Source organism: Salvia miltiorrhiza, chromosome 4 (assembly GCF_028751815.1).
Source record: "Salvia miltiorrhiza cultivar Shanhuang (shh) chromosome 4, IMPLAD_Smil_shh, whole genome shotgun sequence".
NCBI classification, from domain to species: Eukaryota; Viridiplantae; Streptophyta; class Magnoliopsida; order Lamiales; family Lamiaceae; genus Salvia; species Salvia miltiorrhiza.
The window spans coordinates 47,551,848-47,570,163 of record NC_080390.1 but is presented as its reverse complement, the minus strand read 5'-3'; the positions used below and the strand labels follow the sequence as shown (position 1 = coordinate 47,570,163).

At 35.1% G+C, this 18,316-nt stretch overlaps 3 protein-coding genes and 1 non-coding gene across 9 annotated transcripts; 1 reads left to right on the top strand and 3 right to left on the bottom strand.

The window, feature by feature from the left end:
- Window positions 1-1,245: 1,245 nt before the first annotated feature.
- Window positions 1,246-2,045, bottom strand: LOC131023889 (uncharacterized). 2 transcript variants are annotated; one of them, XM_057953528.1, is made up of 3 exons: window positions 1,887-2,045; window positions 1,632-1,803; window positions 1,246-1,547 (listed from the first exon to the last, which is right to left on the bottom strand). In XM_057953528.1, exons 1-3 carry the CDS (start codon window positions 1,940-1,942, stop codon window positions 1,431-1,433), a joined length of 345 nt encoding a protein of 114 aa, XP_057809511.1. In that variant the 5' UTR covers window positions 1,943-2,045; the 3' UTR covers window positions 1,246-1,430. The 2 variants fall into 2 exon arrangements, with proteins under 2 accessions (XP_057809511.1, XP_057809512.1); XM_057953529.1 differs by having other exon boundaries at window positions 1,632-1,969.
- Window positions 2,046-2,403: 358 nt separating this feature from the next.
- TRNAQ-CUG (transfer RNA glutamine (anticodon CUG)) lies at window positions 2,404-2,475 on the bottom strand. Its single transcript has one exon. It is a non-coding gene; the product is annotated as a tRNA-Gln (tRNA).
- A 2,340-nt stretch (window positions 2,476-4,815) lies between these two features.
- Window positions 4,816-7,600, bottom strand: LOC131023887 (uncharacterized). Of its 5 annotated transcripts, none has more exons than XM_057953522.1 (6): window positions 7,425-7,600; window positions 7,272-7,327; window positions 6,661-6,801; window positions 6,485-6,561; window positions 5,326-6,370; window positions 4,816-5,159 (listed from the first exon to the last, which is right to left on the bottom strand). In XM_057953522.1, exons 5-6 carry the CDS (start codon window positions 6,328-6,330, stop codon window positions 5,079-5,081), a joined length of 1,086 nt encoding a protein of 361 aa, XP_057809505.1. In that variant the 5' UTR covers window positions 6,331-6,370; window positions 6,485-6,561; window positions 6,661-6,801; window positions 7,272-7,327; window positions 7,425-7,600; the 3' UTR covers window positions 4,816-5,078. The 5 variants fall into 5 exon arrangements, with proteins under 5 accessions (XP_057809505.1, XP_057809509.1, XP_057809508.1 ...); XM_057953526.1 differs by having other exon boundaries at window positions 5,326-5,762; window positions 7,425-7,583; XM_057953525.1 differs by having other exon boundaries at window positions 5,326-5,762; window positions 6,661-7,327; window positions 7,425-7,582.
- Window positions 7,601-9,206: 1,606 nt separating this feature from the next.
- On the top strand, window positions 9,207-10,111 carry LOC131023886 (uncharacterized). The gene has a single exon (XM_057953521.1). It carries the CDS (start codon window positions 9,241-9,243, stop codon window positions 10,075-10,077), a length of 837 nt encoding a protein of 278 aa, XP_057809504.1. The 5' UTR covers window positions 9,207-9,240; the 3' UTR covers window positions 10,078-10,111.
- The last annotated feature ends 8,205 nt before the right edge of the window (window positions 10,112-18,316 follow it).

The following is an 18,316-nucleotide window of genomic DNA, read 5'->3' as shown; positions in this document are numbered from 1 at the left end:
TTTCTTTCGAACCATAAAAATTATTCGAAATGGATTACAAATTTTTTCAAATATTTGAGTTCGATGTTTTCGAATGGGATTTGTTTGAATCGGATAGAGAGAAAATAAGAACCAGAAAGAAGGACAAGAACTAGGCAAAGGAGGTGGTGGTTGGACGGCTTTACTGTTCAACCGATAAATGGTGAAGAGGGAGTTCAATTGACTGTTGTTCGACTAGAAAAGGTGGACAGCAAGAACGGCGATGAGTAGTCTTTGGATTTGGAAGAGGCTACACATGGAGAAGGGTTCTGGGTTTTGGCGTGTTTAGGAAGAAGAGAGAAATAAGGGAGGCGAGAGAGAGAGAATTGGGCTTTCGAAAAAGCCCCAATATCTTAACTAGGTGTCGGACTTTTGGAAAAAACCAATTTTGGCTGTTATTTAAATATTGTAATATTATGAATATAGAATTGAGTTATATATATATATATATATATACTCGAATATTGAATCATATATTATAGGTTTAATGAATCAAATATTGAATTGAGAAATTATTGGATCTATTTACAATCGTAGTTTGGTGATGATTCAATATGGTGTCAAGGAAACAAAAAAAGTATTATTAAAGTTAAATTATTTCTCATACTTTTTTTTTTATCATCTCCATCCAAAACTCTATCCTCTAATATCTTCTTCTCAGAGAATTTATTCTTTTTCTCTACAACAGAATTGGAAAATAATGCTACAAAGATTACATAATTTGTGTGTAGTTTAATAATTTTACTATAATTTAAATATTATGTAATATGAATTTGTCCGTGCATCGCACGGGAGGGCGTACTAGTTAAGAATATAATTAACAGTGCATAAATAATTTGAAGCTTAAGTCATATTTATTCTTACAAATATTAATATATACTAATTATTTTAAAAAAATTAGTGGGGTCCAGTGCTTCCGCTAGATCCAAGGAAAATTAGTTATTTACACACGAAGCACGTTGGAGGGAACAATAATTCATCTCAATATAAATGTCCCAATTTTCATAATGAGACTTTTCAATATAATAAATGTCTTATTCCTTTTTTGGTAATTTATATTACTAATATTTAAATAATTTTTCTCAATCAACTTTATGTACTTTCTACACATTTTTTAATTTTCGTGCCCAAAAGTTATAAGACATTTATATTAGGACGGATGGAGTATAAATTACAAATAACGATGAATCAAACCGATCACTCTCAAAAATAAAAAGAATCAATCCGATCATAAGCACACAACAAAGATTCATTAAACGTAAACATGTGATTACTAGCTAATACATTTGCTTCATAATCATTTTGAAAAAAATATATATATATGCTTGAGAATCAACACTGTGAAACCTAATTTTAAACCTCCAATCCAAAAAAGAAAAATAATAGCAACAAACTAATTAACCGGTGACATCTCAACAAACTGACGTGAAGTCACGATCCCATGGCAATTCCATTGAATCATTAGCCCCCAAATCAGATGAATTTTGATCTACGGTCCAGTTTGCGGGTGTTGAGAATTTATCCTTCACCTGCATATATCAGAATAATTAAGCATAATGAAGATGAAAATAAAGTGTATAAATATATGTGTTAATAGGCAAAAATGAGATTACCGAGAGCAAGGCGAGTTTGAAGCAGTGAGTGTGGTCTTTCACGGGGGTATGCACGAAATGATTCAGCTGATTCTTGAAGTTGCCCCAAACGCTTCCGCCTTCCTCACATGGCTTCTTCCAGCAAGAATTCGTTAACATATTCGAAGCGGCGTCGTTCGGGCTTGCCATTACACTATTGAATAAAATTAATAAGACAAAAGCACGAAATTAATTAATTAATACCATTCTAAGTAGTATTTAGGTAATTTTGTTTACCTGCAGGAATAAAAAAGGTGAGTGAGAGATGAGATATGGTAAATCGGTGATGGCATTATATAACATGATGGATCGACTTGCTTTGCAAGAAAGGGGGATCTTGAGTTGGTAAAGAAGATAACAGGTGTTTTTGGCTTGAGTAGAAAGTTAGGCAAAGCCGAGTAACTTTCGCATGGATTGGGGACACACAACACACACGCACGAAAAATACAAAAACTACTTTGCTTAGACAATTTGTACCTATATTAGTGTGTGTGGGAGGTAATGACTGACCAAACTGAAACTAGTAACACTCATCCAATGCCGAATTATCAAACACGAGGCTTCAGAGAATAAAAACGAAAAAAATAATTGAAGATGCTAGTTCAGTTCACCTATTAATTACAAATAGACTTCGGAATAAATTTGAGCATTACTTATCATAACGACGAATGTATCCACGATGCGAAAATATTAGCTTTACAGAATATTTTTTTAAAAAATTAAATACACAATTAAAAAGTTTAGAAAAAGAAAAAGGTCCCACCGAGATTTGAACTCGGGTTACTGGATTCAGAGTCCAATGTCCTAACCACTAGACCATGGGACCTCTTGTTGTTCTTAGCAATCTTAATATTTTATTTGTAGGTGAAAACGAAAGGAAAATGTGCATTCCAGGTGAATGATAGAAACTGTAATATATATATATATATATATATATATATATATATATATATAGGGTGTGGTTCTAGAGAGAACTACATTATTTGTGAGAACGGGAGAACCATCAAATCTAATGCATTCACTGTAAAAATTAATGCATCCGCTGTTAAAATTAATGCACTCAAAAAAATAAAAAAAAATGCTCCCTTCAGGATTCGAATCCAGGATCTGTATTCATCCAACAAGATGATGCATCCACCGTAGATCTTGATGATCGAATGGCTGAAAATGGTTCTCTGGTCTTCTTTTATTTATGGTTCTTTCCTGAACCTCTCCCTATATATATATATATATATATATATATATATATTACTTGGACGAAGGAGGAGTGGTGAATTTGAACCCTAAAATTCACTGTTTATAGATAGGAGTCAAGTCCCTTACATATCATTTAGGGATCTGAATATAATATATACTTTTACATATCGCAAGATCATATATCCAAGCGTTTAATTAGGACCGTGGAAGGGGATTTTTGTGACCTAATGAAATTAGGTATCAATGGAATAAATTTAGGAATATGATTGATATGTCAACTGAATGGAAAAGAGAAATGAAAAGCTAAATGAAATACTAATTTTTATTTTTCTATTATAAAATTTTAAATAGTAAAATACAATAATTAATATTATCAGTATGATAGTAAAATTATATTTACACGTCTAAGTTATATATATATTTCTTTTTTTCCTTTTATCTAATGAATTCCAAACATTACCATATCCATAGCATATTAAAAAGTCAAGATTTAAAATCATGTCAAAGTTGAGTGGTAATTTTATTGTTTATAATAAAATCAAAGGTTTATTTAAAATTTATATTTTTTCTTTATCTTCTTTTTTTGTTTTATTTCTTTCTAAAATTGTAAAATTCGACTAATTATAAAATAGTTAATATGCATATCAAATTAAAGATCACGTTAAAAACTTTAATTTGATACTCCCTTCTTCCCATAAAAAAAGTATCACATTTTTTATTTCCATTGTCCCATAAGAAAGTATCATTTTTATTTTGGGACATGACCTCATTTTCTCTTTTTAACAATAGTCACTGATCATTTGTACATAGTCTCACAATCAATTCAACCACAATCACCCATTTTTATATAATCCTACAATCAATTCAACCACAACTACAACCACTCATTTCCATTCAACACATTATCTACCAACCTTTTCTTTAAACTCATGTCATCCCATATGTGATACTCTTTTACGAGACAAATGGAGTATATTTATGTAAATATTAGATTTAAAATGAAAGGGATATATATATATATTTATTACATTAAAATTTTAACAAGAACAATCTATCTCATCTCTTATCATTTTTTTTGGATAAATCTATTTTGTGATTTTTTTTTACTTTTTCATAATATCAATTTTTAATATTGTGAATTTTTCTTTATTTTTTTATTTTTGAATAATAGCTCAAATATATTCAGTTAAAACTAATTTTTTTATATTTATAAATATGATAATAGAGTTGGTATCAATTTTATATAAAAATAGAAATATAAAAATGATTTTCATAGTTTAAATAAAAAAATATAAATTCATTTTGAGTAAAATAAATTGAATAGCAAAATCGCAACAAATAGCAAACTTTTTTTGTCGGAAATAAATAAATAAAACTTGATTTTTTTGGAATTTATTTAGGCATTTTCATATGTACGTATTTAGTTAAAAATATATAATAATTTTCATAACAATAATTTTCTTATTTTATAAAAATGGTATATGGCTTTAATCTATCATTTTCATATATTAAATACTATGGGGGAAAAAATATTTGGAAACTTTCAATTTTTCTTAAATAAAACTTTAGTAAACTATAAAATACTTTAATATATATTGTAAAATTAATTAAATTATTTAATATTAATAAAGAAGAATAAGAAGAGAGGTCAATAGAAATTCCTCACTCGAGTCCTGAATTTATTGGTATTGAAGCCTACTAATCTATCTATTAGTAGTAGTTTTGCATTTCTTCCAACCCCACCACCAATCTAAATATCTTCTACTACTCTTCTTCTTCCCATCTATATGTCCTAATCCTTAAAACTTCAAACTACGGAAATTCTTGAAAAAAGAATCTATTACAAGCAGCAGAAGAATCTATTACTGCAGCAACTAAATGATAACTTCTTCCTTGCGTCAATTGACCTCCTCAAATCTTAATTCATCAAAATGAAAAACAAAGCAAGCCCAATTCCCAAAATCAAATCTTTTAGCGAGAGAAGGAACAATAAATTTATCTTGAAGGGTTATTACAATGAAGCAATTTCCCAAGATAGACTGAAGAGATGATCACATAACATGACAGTAAACCACAAAACCAGAATTTCAGATCAGTGAGTAGTAGTTTCATAGTGCAGTATGCAACTTCGCTAGAAATAGGGAAGATACCAAGCTAACAACCTAATTATATCTCAAAATACGCTAATATATATCTAATAAATAGGGAAGATAACAAGCTAGAATTATCAAACTACGCTTGCATCAATGGTCCCTCAGGTGCTTCAATTATGTATTCTTCTTCTCCTCCTTCTTCTTTCTCCAAATCCTCAGCCTGTTTATTGACATTTACTTCATCAACTTCAATAATATCATATAAACACAGATACTCATCCATAGTCTAAAATAAAAATCAACTCATGACTAAACTATGGCAATTTCTAGTATAAGCATAAGGAATTTATAATCAGTTGGCAACAATCATAATATCGAGAATTTACCTCAGCATGTGAAATTCCATTCAGTTGAACAAAGTTCTCAACAAATGGAGTTAGCCATGTTCCAGGCCAACCAAAATTGATACCGGGATGATTCAACTTTCCAGTGACACGATCAAACACGAGTACTTCCTCATTCAAGCTTGAAAAATACAATAGCTCACCATTTCTCGAAAACCATAACGGCCTTGAAACACCACATGTATGGAAAACAGATTCCATTGTCCACGATCCATTCTTCATAACCCAAAGTTCAAATCTCACCGGTATCTCATTTTCATCCTTCCAGCATGGAACATAACCAAAAAAGCCTTTATACTCTAAAAAAATCACACAACTCCACCCATTTTGGATAGGTGGCCCAGGTATACTAGAAAGAGTTTCAGTAGAGAAGTCAAATGAAAGGAGAACTCCAATCTCTTCATTTTCGATTAAATATCCTGGAACATAATAAACCTCATTAATGGTAATACCAGGTCCCTGAAGATAAAAAAACTCCGAGCATGGTATTTTCTTCCAGGAATTAGTTTTGAGTGAATACAAGTGAATGTGGTAACTCAGATCAATGCTACTCTCATCTTCACCATCTGCCGTATTAGCCAAAACAAGTTGCAGCATTTTGAAATTATCTGCACATCTATTGTCAGACCACATTACACAACCAAGCTTAATATTGGTAACAACAACACCATGAGGGTGTTGGTGATCAAAGGAGGAGTCAGGGAGGGCCTTAAACTCATTGGTTGTTGGGTTCCAAAGAAAATCATCATGCTGCAGATTTTCAAAATGTAATAGACCATTACAACTTACGGCAGTGAAGTAACAAGTTTCCTTCAAAGGAGATGGAGGATAAACGTAATATTTTGGTGAGGAAGAGATGGTCCCATCCTCTTCAACTGAATGTGCACTAAAATACATATATTCATGTTCATCAGCGTGGAGGATATAAATGTAAGGCACAGGCTTAGAGTTGGGAAACAAGTGATCCGAGAGTCCATTGGAAGACATATGTTTGTCTCGGATATGCAGGGAACAATTGCCTCATTACCTACCCAATTAACAAAAATGGAATTAAACATCATATGTATACATTTCAGTTACGTACATATACCAAATCCAACTACATAAAGAAATAAGTTTATTAATTATTGAAAATAAATACCTAGCGGCACAAGCTTTTTCCAAGTAGGCGCAGCACCGTAGATTCTCGTCGGACCCACCTTCCTACTTTCCCACTCTCTGACACAAAAATTAACAATTTATATAACTCATCTTTAAAACCATACAAACAGGTCAGAATAAATCAATTACAAAATTAGGAAGAAAAAAAAAAAAAACCTGCTGGTCTGTTGAATTAGGGTTCCGATTCTGGGGCCCCAGAAGCAATTGCTAGATCGAACACGTTGGCCATAGAGAGAAGGAAGCATCGGAAGGCAGCGCTTGGCAGCGGAGGTGGCGAAGCGTGCAGCCATGCGGTATCTGAGAAGAGGAGAGTTGAAGAGAGTGACTGGAAACCACTATAATAAATTAAAATACAATATTCAAGGATTTCGAGGTAAAAAACGAGTGAAAGAAAATGGAGTTGCAGACTCGCGGTTTGACCAACCGAAAAAGAAATGAACCCATTAGCTATGTCAATAACCACAACAGTTCCTCAATCCTTTTAATCAAGACCCTACACAAAATATCAAAATCTCCACATTGAAATTTCCTATTTCCACCACATTAACTAAACTGAATATATTATGCACAAACTTAGCGGAATCATATAATTAAAAAACACGAGCATATCCAGATCAAACACGAAGAAGATAGATCATTGAGCTGCCGATTGTGTGGGAGAGAGATCCTCGAAAGCATCAGATGTTAAACTCAGCCAAATACTACTTTTCCCAGCCCCAGAATGCAATACAGCAAAATATAAGAGACTTAAAATTCAGAATCCATACTGTAAAATTTTGAGATCTCATGTGCTCATCGTTAGCCTCCCTTTGGGGATTGTAGTCTGCAACATCAATACAAAGAAAAAAAGTAAGCATCAAAGAGAAAATAGGCAAAACAGTAAAAGTTTGATGAGTAGTAAATTCCAAGAAAGGATTTACCCTGATCCTGATGAAGGGGTTTGTGGGTGTGCCTGCCACTGGTGAGGATGTGATGGCGATCAAAGAGATGATAGATGCCATTCATACATCCTATTTGCTTCTGCAATTCTAAGTTATCATCTGCTAAAAATATAACTAGTGTGTAACCCGTCGAATTTCGACGGGTATTAATTGATGTTATAATTTATAAAAAAATATATAAATTAACACAAATAATATATTTATAATTGATGAATACTCCCTCCGTCCCATGAATTTTGACACATTTTCCATTTTGGACCGTCCCACGAATCTTGACACATTTCCAAATAAAATAATAATTATTACCTTATCATTCATACTTTATCACTTTTATACTTTATTAACTACATATTTAAAATACTAATATACAACTCCTTAATTCACGTGCCGAAACCAAACTTGTCAAGATTCATGGGACGGAGGGAGTATTATTCAATAAAATAAGTGTTAACATGACATAGGTCTACGTAACATGTCAAATTAAAATGAAAAAGTATATTGAAGAGGACTTTCATTCACCCTAACATGACTTAGTAAAACATATATTCAAAAAGTTGTCAAATGAACTTAAAAAATACTAATGCGTTATAATTAGGGATGACAATTGGATACAACGGACACAGATAGTGGCTATCCATGCCGTACCCACGAGCGAAGGCCGTATCCGTCACCCGACCCGTGACCCATGACGAGTACTCTCTACCACCCACACCTGTCACCTGCAGATACCTTCCACCTAGGAATATGGTTCAGATTAATATAATTTCAACTATATTACCTCAAATTAAATAAAATTAAAAATAATTTATATATAAATAATTATTTATAAAAAAATAATATTATATAATTTAAAATAATTTCTCTTCGAATTTTGACGGATTACACATTAGTTAACAATAAAGTAAGTATCGGCATAGTTGTTGATATTTCTTCAAACTAAACAAATGTCGTTTATCTTCATTATTCTTTCCATCGGAAGAATGGACTATGAACCAATCTATTTATAACATAACATCTATATAATATAAAAAAGAGGAATTTTTTTTCTCCATGTTTTCCTTCACTTTTTCTCTCTTCTTCCACCAAAATTTTTACTATTTTTTCTTTTTATTTTTTTATAATTTAATTATTTTTCTAAACGTCATCAAATTTGATTCATGAAAAAAAAAATCAATATGTATCTTAAATTTAATATAGTATAAAAATTATCAAAAATGAATTTAAAATGAATAAATTATGAAAAATTTAAAATATTTTATTTTCTATCTCCTCATTAAAAATTTACAACTTTTTATTTATGTTTATATATGAAAAATATTTATTAAGATTAATAATACTATATAATAATATGCATAATGCAAATTTTCATTATCGAATACTTTTTAAATTTATTTAATAACTATAATATCATTACACTTTGTATAAATTGAAAATTTTGTATTTTTAAATTCAGAATTTTATTGAGTAATTGATGTGAATTTATAATTTATTTTTAAAATATATTTTATATTATTTTATTTATTTATTTATTATTTATATTTATCATTTAATTTCGATGTCTGTCGTGCATCGCATGAATGGGCATATGCTAGTTGAAAACAATGCATCGGTTATATGTATTTGGTATATATGAAATTAGTTTTGTTAGTATGAAAGGTAAATTAGTCCATACATATGTTATTACTAGTGAGTGTTAGTGAAGCGTATTAATTTGTGATTAATCTATGTACAAGGGATTCAAGCGGCCATGCTGGGTCAACCCGTGAATATCCGATCACCACTTGCACTAAATTACATGCCACCCAATAATCAACGATGTCTAAATCTACTTATACTTATTATCATATTCATAATAAAATTAATGCAAGTTGCAGTCCATGCTTATCTCTCTGTAATAAATTTGGCCGACTTCCCCAAACCCAAACCCTATCTCGCAATGTTAGAGGAAAATGATGGTGAGCAAGAGCAAGAGCAAGAGCCGCCGCCGCAAACCTACCTCCTGCAGTCGTTAAACTCAAGCATAGTCATCCGCCAGCTCACCTCCCAAGGCATCTCCTTTCAGCTCTGGCCCGCCGCCGCCGCCCTCGTGGCCCTCCTCGAGCGCCAAACCCTCTCCTGCCTGCGCACCGCGGAGCAGCGCCGCCTCCGCGTCCTGGAACTGGGGTCCGGCACGGGACTGGTGGGGATCGCGGCAGCCGCATTGCTCGGAGCCAACGTCACGGTCACCGACCTCCCGCACGTGCTCCCGAACCTGCAGTTCAACGTGGACGCCAATGCCGGGGTGGTGGCGGCCCGCGGCGGGCAGGTACAGGTGGCGGCGCTGTCCTGGGGTGACGTGGAGCAGATGGAGGGCGTTGGCGGGGACTTTGATGTGGTGTTGGGATCCGACCTGGTGTATCACGATCATCTCTACGAGCCGTTGCTGCAGACACTGAGGGTTTTGTTGTTGGGTGAGACACAGAAACAAGTGGTGTTCGTGATGGCGCATTTGAAGAGGTGGAAGAAGGAATCGGCCTTCTTCAAGAAGGCCAACAAGTTTTTTCATGTTGAGATTGTGCATAGAGACAACCCCCCTCATGGCGATAGACTTGGAGTCAATGTCTACACATTTGTAACGAGAAACAAACAATAACCACTCTTGCTATAAAAGGATCGGATTGTCATTGTGTGTTTTTGGCACTAACAAACAATAATCAGCACTATAATGTATGATACATCTTGAGCTGTTAGATACAAAGAATCTTAGACCATAAATTATCTTGAACCAACTCTTCAACCTGAACGACCTGCAATGAGTTTCATCAATGCTTCCAACTCTGGACCTGGTTAAACAGATTGCAATCAGAATCACTCTTTCTGTTGGGACTCAAAGAAAGGAGGCATATATGAATTAAGAAGGGAAATGTAGGCATAACATTGCAAAAATATGGACATAAAAGTTCGTTCATCATTTCTCTGATTCCATTAAAAATGACAATGGATGTGATAGAATAGCAACACCAACTTCTTACAAAGGATCTGAGATTCTCTTATGTTGCTTCCCTCAATCATAGAGTGCAGTATGTCAGTGATAAAAGTGAAATAAGAGTATCTGCAAATGATTAAATAACATCAGGTAGCAAGCATAATAAAAGGAAAATATCCAATGATTCAACGGATACCCTCCATGTCAAACTACAATGCACCTTATCGCTCAATGCTCCGAATACTATATTCATAGCAACACCGTTTCTATAAAGCAACACAATTGCAAGTTGCAACTAGTGAACTTCTTTTCCAAGAGTAATTTTCATTATGTTGCATTGCACAAACATGTGGGTATGGTATAATAAGAAATATTTATCAAAATAAGCAACAATAATGTACATCAAATGTATGATCATGACCTTCTCAGATCTCCATTTTTATACATTTATGCTTCAGGGCATTGGAATGACCACATGTTGAAACAAACAAATAGGTTTATGCAGTAATTTACATGGAATTCAACTTCAGCTTTTCAAGAGTTCAATCAATCTCAACAAACATTTCAATGGAATAACCCACTCAAAAAACTGAGTTATGGGAGTAGCAACTACCTCAAATTCATAGCTTGGTTCTTCAGGTCTATTATTGCTAAGTAAAAAAGAAATCCTTTTATAGTTATCTAATGCAATCAAGAGAGAGAGAAGCTTTTACATTTATTAACTAGTGAGATAAAACAATGAGGCTCCATGTATAAAGTAAGATCATACCAACAACGCAAACTAGTCAAACAAAAAAATTAATGATTTTTTCTCCTATATTTTCCTGAAAATGTTGCCTTACCTCTTCATGAGACAGAATTTTAGTAACAAAATATAAAAAAATGAAGTATATAGCACCTTTCTTTAGAAGAAATCTCAGACCAATAACAATGAAGACTCATCTTCAGGAATCTCAGACTAATAACAATGAAGACTCATCTTCAGGAAGCAGAGAATTAAACTAGACACTTGGAAATGATTGTTCCACATTTTGTATTTGACACGTCAACAGATCAGTTGCAGGCATGCATCAATTACATGACGAAAAGACAAACCAAACCGGGGCCGAAAAGAAGATCCAATAAAAAGCAGATGCATTTCTCATTTATATTCAATATGCTTAATTATATCCACTCACATTCTCAACTTAAAATACAAATGTTAAAAGACAGTTCTCATCAGCCTATTTCCTCATGAGATTTTGGATATATGAATCTGAAGGTTCTCAAACTAAATTAACTGAAATGTAAAAAGGCAGTAACACGGCAAACTGCCAGGCCTAGGTCAGGTATGCCGACATAGCAAATGGATAGGACTTTACAATCAGTTCCTCAGGATTCTATCAATGCAGGTTAAGACATATTAATATAGAGCACAAGGGTCTCCTATGCCTAGTAAGATTAATTTTCAAACGTAGATTCCACATGAGATGCCATGGAAAATCAAGTAACCTAAGTCCCAATAGTACAAACTATGGCAAAACAAAGAACTTCAGAGTCCAATGCAATTAAATGACAAATTCCCTTTTGTAAAATACAGGGTTTGGAGGCTAGGGCATATACAGAAAGCAGAGCATTTAAAGAAAAAAGACCTCTTATCCTTCTTCATTACACTGGATAAAAGAATTCTACACAGTAAATAAAATTTAGATAAGTTTTTTTCTAGATGAGGAAAGTATAAAACTTGAATCTTAAGATACAAGATACATCATCCATATGATTACACAGGCATGCTGTAATCCTGAAACAAGATAAATGACACACAATGCCTTATCATCAACATTACCAACAAACTACATCCCATAATGCAGCATTGACTAGAATAAAACCTTAAACCATTAAGCAACGAAACAGCTGTTATTTTCACTTGGAGTCTACTTAGAATATTCTATCCAACTTGGCACCTTTTAAATTAGTGATTTCCTGATATCCTACTCGGAAAAAAAAAAATTAAAAAAAAAAAATGTGATACAAAACATCCTCTTAGGGCGTTTAATTTTGAGGATTAACATGGATAGATAAAAATGAAATAAGCTAATCCATTGTTTACTCAAACGGAGTGGAACTTTGGGATACCACAAGGCCCTCATAATGTCTATCATTTGAGCTAGTTTTGCTTGATTCATATCCCATTGAAATAGTGGGATTAAAGAAATCTTAGTAATGAGGATAAAAATACTCCATGTATCTTATCAATCATTAAAAGCAAACGCCTCCTTAATGTTGTTACACAAACTCGTGGTTTCTGGTGAATGCAGCATTTCAGGCATTATATCAGCAATTTGGCATCAAAATCACTAATATAAAGAACTCGACCAAGGATGACTTCTATAACACATAAATGCAACAAGAACGAAATTAGATTCTCGAAGGTATCAAGCAGCTGAAAGGCCACTTCAAAATCATCTTTGAAAGTCCTTATTTGAAAGAAAATGTCAAAATTTTGTCCCGTAATAAAAGAAAATAATTTCATTTCAGGAAATGCAATACATAATATGCAATCCCAAGCAAGAAAAACATATCCCCGGTGGAAGAAAATTGGAGTCTTCACATGATTTTCAATATCTGCAGTCAAATTAGAATCAGAACAGACCTATAAAATCAAAATCGATTTTCAGTACTACTGCATTGACCAAATAACTCCAGAAGTCAAGAAATTTAAATCCATAAAATGAAGTTGAAATCAGCAGTTACCTGGCGAATTGGTATCAGAACAAATCGGTTAAAGTCAAATGAGAGAAAGATTGTACCACTCTACAAAACTCATGACTATTTTTCTTATTTGTGTTTTTTTTTTTCAGAGACGAAGCATAATCAAAGAAAATACGGGAAAGGGAATTAATGCAAACCAACTAACTGTAATTGTAAAACCAAATCTCATTTGGGCCGTAGGCTGCGGAAAGTGGGCCGCGCTGATAACTGTTTCTGTGGACCAATCAGACGATAAAAGTAAACTAACAATAAACAAAATTGAAAAAATAAATTAAAATTACTATTGATTAATTCCTCAAGTCAATGTTTATGATAATAAAATGCATTCCACGTGATTTTTTTCGAAAGAATAGAGTGAAACAAAAATAAAGTTACACAAACCATTATAAAAAAAAAGAGTTATTTCTTTATTTCTGTTTTATATTTTTCTTTCTGATCCTTATATTAATTAAAGAGTTATTATAGGGATAAGTAAGTCTCTAAACTATACAAGGATGGAATTAATTTTTGCTTTTAAAATCAACGTTGGTTTGTCTAGTTCTCAAACTAATGAAAATTGAAAATGAGGCCCCGCCAATTGCTAAGGAGGAGTTAAGTATCTTTTTGGATATTAGTTTTGAAAATTTGCCTTAACATATACTACTACTTATTTATTTATTAGTAATTTTTATAGGACCAGCCTTAACATTTACTCATATACTATCTCCAAAAACTTGCATAAGTTTGTCTCAAAAAAAACATTTTTCATTTTTTAATTTAACATTTTCATTTAACATGAAGCCCATGAGATTGCACATTCAAACACAAAACGAGTCCACGGTACATAATTTTTAAATTTTAATTTTTTATTATTTTGTTTTTTGTTATTTGAACAATGCCTTTTGTTTTGTTGTGTTGGAAATATGGTTTTGGAAATATGGTTTTAAAGCCATATCTGGAAAATATTATTTAATTAAATATTTATTATTTAATTAAAATAATGATTGGATGTTAATCTACATCTTGAGTAGATCAACGTGATATACTTGAAGTCTCAAAACCGATTTCCGATGAGTGAGATATTGTATGTCAAAGTTTGGATGTTGAAGAGGGAAAAATAACATTTGTTATGTTATCCCACATTGGAAAACATAGAGATGTTTTTCATGTATAAGAATAGCAAAGCACATGGAGTTGATAAATTGACTTGTGGGCTTGCTAGTGGGCTTGATCTAAGTACTAGCCTCGCGCGCACACACACACGCGCGCCGCCGCCGACGATCGATCGATCGATCGTCCGGACGGACGGACGGACGACGACGTCGCCGCCGCCGCCGCCGGACGGGCGGGTCGGGTCGGGTCGGGTCGGGTACGGGCCGCGGCCAAGGACTTGGCAATTGGTGCTTTGGGGTGGTGTTTGGGGTCCAACCTTAATTTTTTGGACCAATGGACTTTTGTTTTGTTTTGGCCCAACTAATTATTCTTGGCCCAACTGTTTTTCCAAACCCAAGCCCAGCAGCAACAGTTGACAGCAGCAGCAGAAGAAGCAGTAGCAGCACGCCTGCTACGACTTCTGCATGGCAACTTCAGCACGCCAGTACGACTTCTGCGCCCACCGGCCAACTCTTCAACCTTCCAGCCGTAGGAGTGGAATTCAATGTATTGAATTCATACTTACCACATGTCTATATATAGACTTGTGGAGAGCATGCAGAATAGACGAAGAACACCAACAAATTTCTGCATTCTGCCATTCTCTCTGCAACTCTCTGCAAACACTTGTGCTCAGTTCTTGATCCTATTAAGTTCGCCGGAGCTCGCCGGATTGTGGTGCTACATCCGCCGAGACGTAGTCGTTTTACCTTTGGGGAAGATACGCCAAACCGAAGAGCACTACCGGGGCGATAATCTTCTTGCGGGAAGAGATTCATCTCGACTCGACTTTGTTTATACGTATAATTTATTTATACAGTGTATTTCAGTTGTATCAAATTATTTGAGTTGTAAATTCTCAAATTATTTACTTTGTAATATTTCAATTATTTTGAGTTGTAATTTCTCAAAATATTTATTTTGTAATATCTCGATCGTGTACCCGGTTATAACAATCGCAAGAAGATTATTTCTCTGCCGTTGATACACGTTCGAGAAATGGCTCACAACGACGTCAATATGGATGGCTCCACCACCTCTGCAACCATCGGTTCAACCACGTCGTCAATATTTTCCTCGTTTGCATCAACGGGGGCTTCATCGACAACATCTAGAACTATTGGTCTTGCCGAGAAACCATCAACGTTCTCAGGCAAGAACTTCAAATATTGGCAAGAGAAGATGCTATTCTACCTCACAACCGTGGGGTTTGCCGGATTTTTAATGGAGGATAAACCTCCAACCCCGAGTGAAGGGGAAGGGGAGACGAGCCAAGAAATTCGTGCCGGATATTTGAACTGGTGCCGCGGCGACTACTTGTGCCGTAACACCGTTCTCATGTCTCTGGACGAACGGCTCTACCGTGTTTTCAAGGTTCATGAAACCGCGAAACAATTGTGGGAGGCCCTTGATTTGAAATATCAAGTGGACAAGGCAAATACTACCAAGTATATTGTCGCCAAATGGTTGGAATACAAAATGGTCGACTCCCGGCCATTGATGGACCAAGTGGAAGAATTCCAAAATCTTTCACATGAGGTTCAAGCCGAAGGGATGCCCTTGGCGGATGCATTGCTCGTTGCAATCATCATAGAGAAATTACCTCCTAGTTGGAGGAAATTTCAAAACCTTTTGAAGCATGAGCGCTCGGAGATGTCCGTGCCGATATTAATATCCAAGCTTCAAATGGAGGATCACGTGAGAAGTCGTGATAAAAAGGGAAAAGCTCCGATGGAGGCAAAAGCCAATCTCACCGAGAAAGGCGGTCCCTTCAATAAACGTGGTCGCCCTAACCCTAATAATAAGGGTAAAGGGAAACAAGGCGGTAGTCAACCATCAAAGTTTGATGGTGTATGTTTTAACTGTGACAAACCAGGTCACATGGCTAAAGATTGCCGCAAGCCAAAGCGGAAGAAGGCAAAGAGCAACGTGAACAACGTCGAGAAGGACTTCGACGATTGGAACCACGATGACTTTGCTGCCATGATCTCCGAGGTGAATCATGTGGACAACCCGAACGCTTGGTTCGTGGATACCGGCGCTACCGTCCATATATGCATAAATCGTGAGTTGTTCCACAACTACAAGGAAGTGGAAAACAAAACGATAATGGAGGCTAGCGAGCGGACATCCCAAGTCCTTGGCATGGGAGATGTGATTCTTCAACTCACGTCGGGCGTGGAGATCACATTGAAAGACGTATTACACGTTCCAACTGTCCGAAAGAATTTAATTTCGGGCTTTAGGCTTACGAATAAGGAATTTGAATTGTTTTTCAAATCTGACTATGTTGTAATACGCAAGTGGGGAAAGTTCCTAGGGAAAGGCTATGCCTCCGAAGGACTTTTCAAACTTGGTGTAAGAGCTTGTAAGCCTGCCAAGGCTAAAATCAATAAAGATGCATCAACCTCTTCTGCTTACTTGATTGAGTGTTCAAATTTATGGCATTGTAGACTTGGACATGTTAATCTAAATGCTATAAAGAGATTAGTAAAAATGAATTTACTAAAAGTTGATGAATACAACTCACAAGAAAAATGTGAAGTTTGTATTGAAGCCAAAATGGCTAAGTTACCGTTTAAATCGGTAAAAAGGAGTACTCAACCTTTGGAACTTATTCACACCGATGTTTGTGATTTAAAGTTCGTGCAAACTAGAGGTGGCAAGAAGTACTTTATCACCTTTATAGACGATTGCACAAAGTATTGTTACCTTTACTTATTGAAAAGTAAAGATGAGGCTATTGAAGCTTTTAGAAACTTCAAAAATGAAGCCGAGAATCAACTTGGATGTCGAATTAAGATGGTTCGAAGTGATAGAGGTGGAGAATATGTAGCTCCGTTTGCTGAATTATGCAACGAAAGTGGTATAATCCATCAAACGACGGCTCCTTATTCACCACAATCTAACGGCGTTGCTGAACGCAAGAATCGAACTCTTAAAGAGATGATGAATGCCTTGTTGATTAGTTCAGGATTACCCCAGAACATGTGGGGGGAAGCTGTCTTAACGGCCAACTATATCTTGAACAAGATTCCACTCAAAGGGAAAGATGTAACTCCCTATGAGCTATGGAAAGGAAGGAAACCTTCGTATAAATACCTCAAAGTGTGGGGGTGTTTAGCCAAGGTAGAAGTGCCTTTACCAAAGCAAGTTACAATAGGACCTAAAACGGTGGATTGTATCTTCATTGGTCATGCACTTAATAGCAGTGCCTATCGTTTTATAGTGCACAGATCGGAGATACCTGATATACATGTTGGGACAACGATAGAATCAAGGAATGCTATATTCTTTGAAAATATCTATCCTAACAAGGATAAAGGTACATCGAACTCTAATGATGGAGTTGATGGTGATGCTACAGGTTCTAAACCTATGGAAGTAGCTAGTAATTCTACTCAAGTAGATGATGCCACGGGTTCTAATCATGTACCACCTAATAGGAAAAGACCAAGGTCTAAACCTATGGATGTAGAACCGAGACGTGGGGAACGAGTTAGAAAAGCTAATGTCTATGGACCGGATTATGTTGTCTTGATGCTAGATGGCGAACCGGTGACGATTAAAGAAGCTATGTCTGGCTCAGATGCAGCTCTCTGGAAAGAAGCCATCGATATTGAGATTGATTCCATTATGCAGAATCATACTTGGGTGTTAGTGGATCTACCACCTGGAAGTAAAGCTTTAGGATGCAAATGGATCCTAAAGAAGAAGTACAAATCTGATGGTACTATAGATAAGTACAAAGCCCGACTTGTCGTTCAAGGTTTCAGGCAGAAAGAAGGGTACGATTTCTTCGATACCTATTCACCTGTGACCAGACTAACATCTATTCGGATGCTTCTCGCTATTGCTGCCTTGCACAATCTCGAGATTCACCAAATGGATGTGAAAACTGCGTTCTTGTATGGCGAGTTGGAAGATGAAATATATATGAAGCAACCTGAAGGGTTTGTAGTACCTGGGCAAGAGCACAAAGTATGCAAACTTCAAAGGTCTTTATATGGGTTGAAGCAAGCAC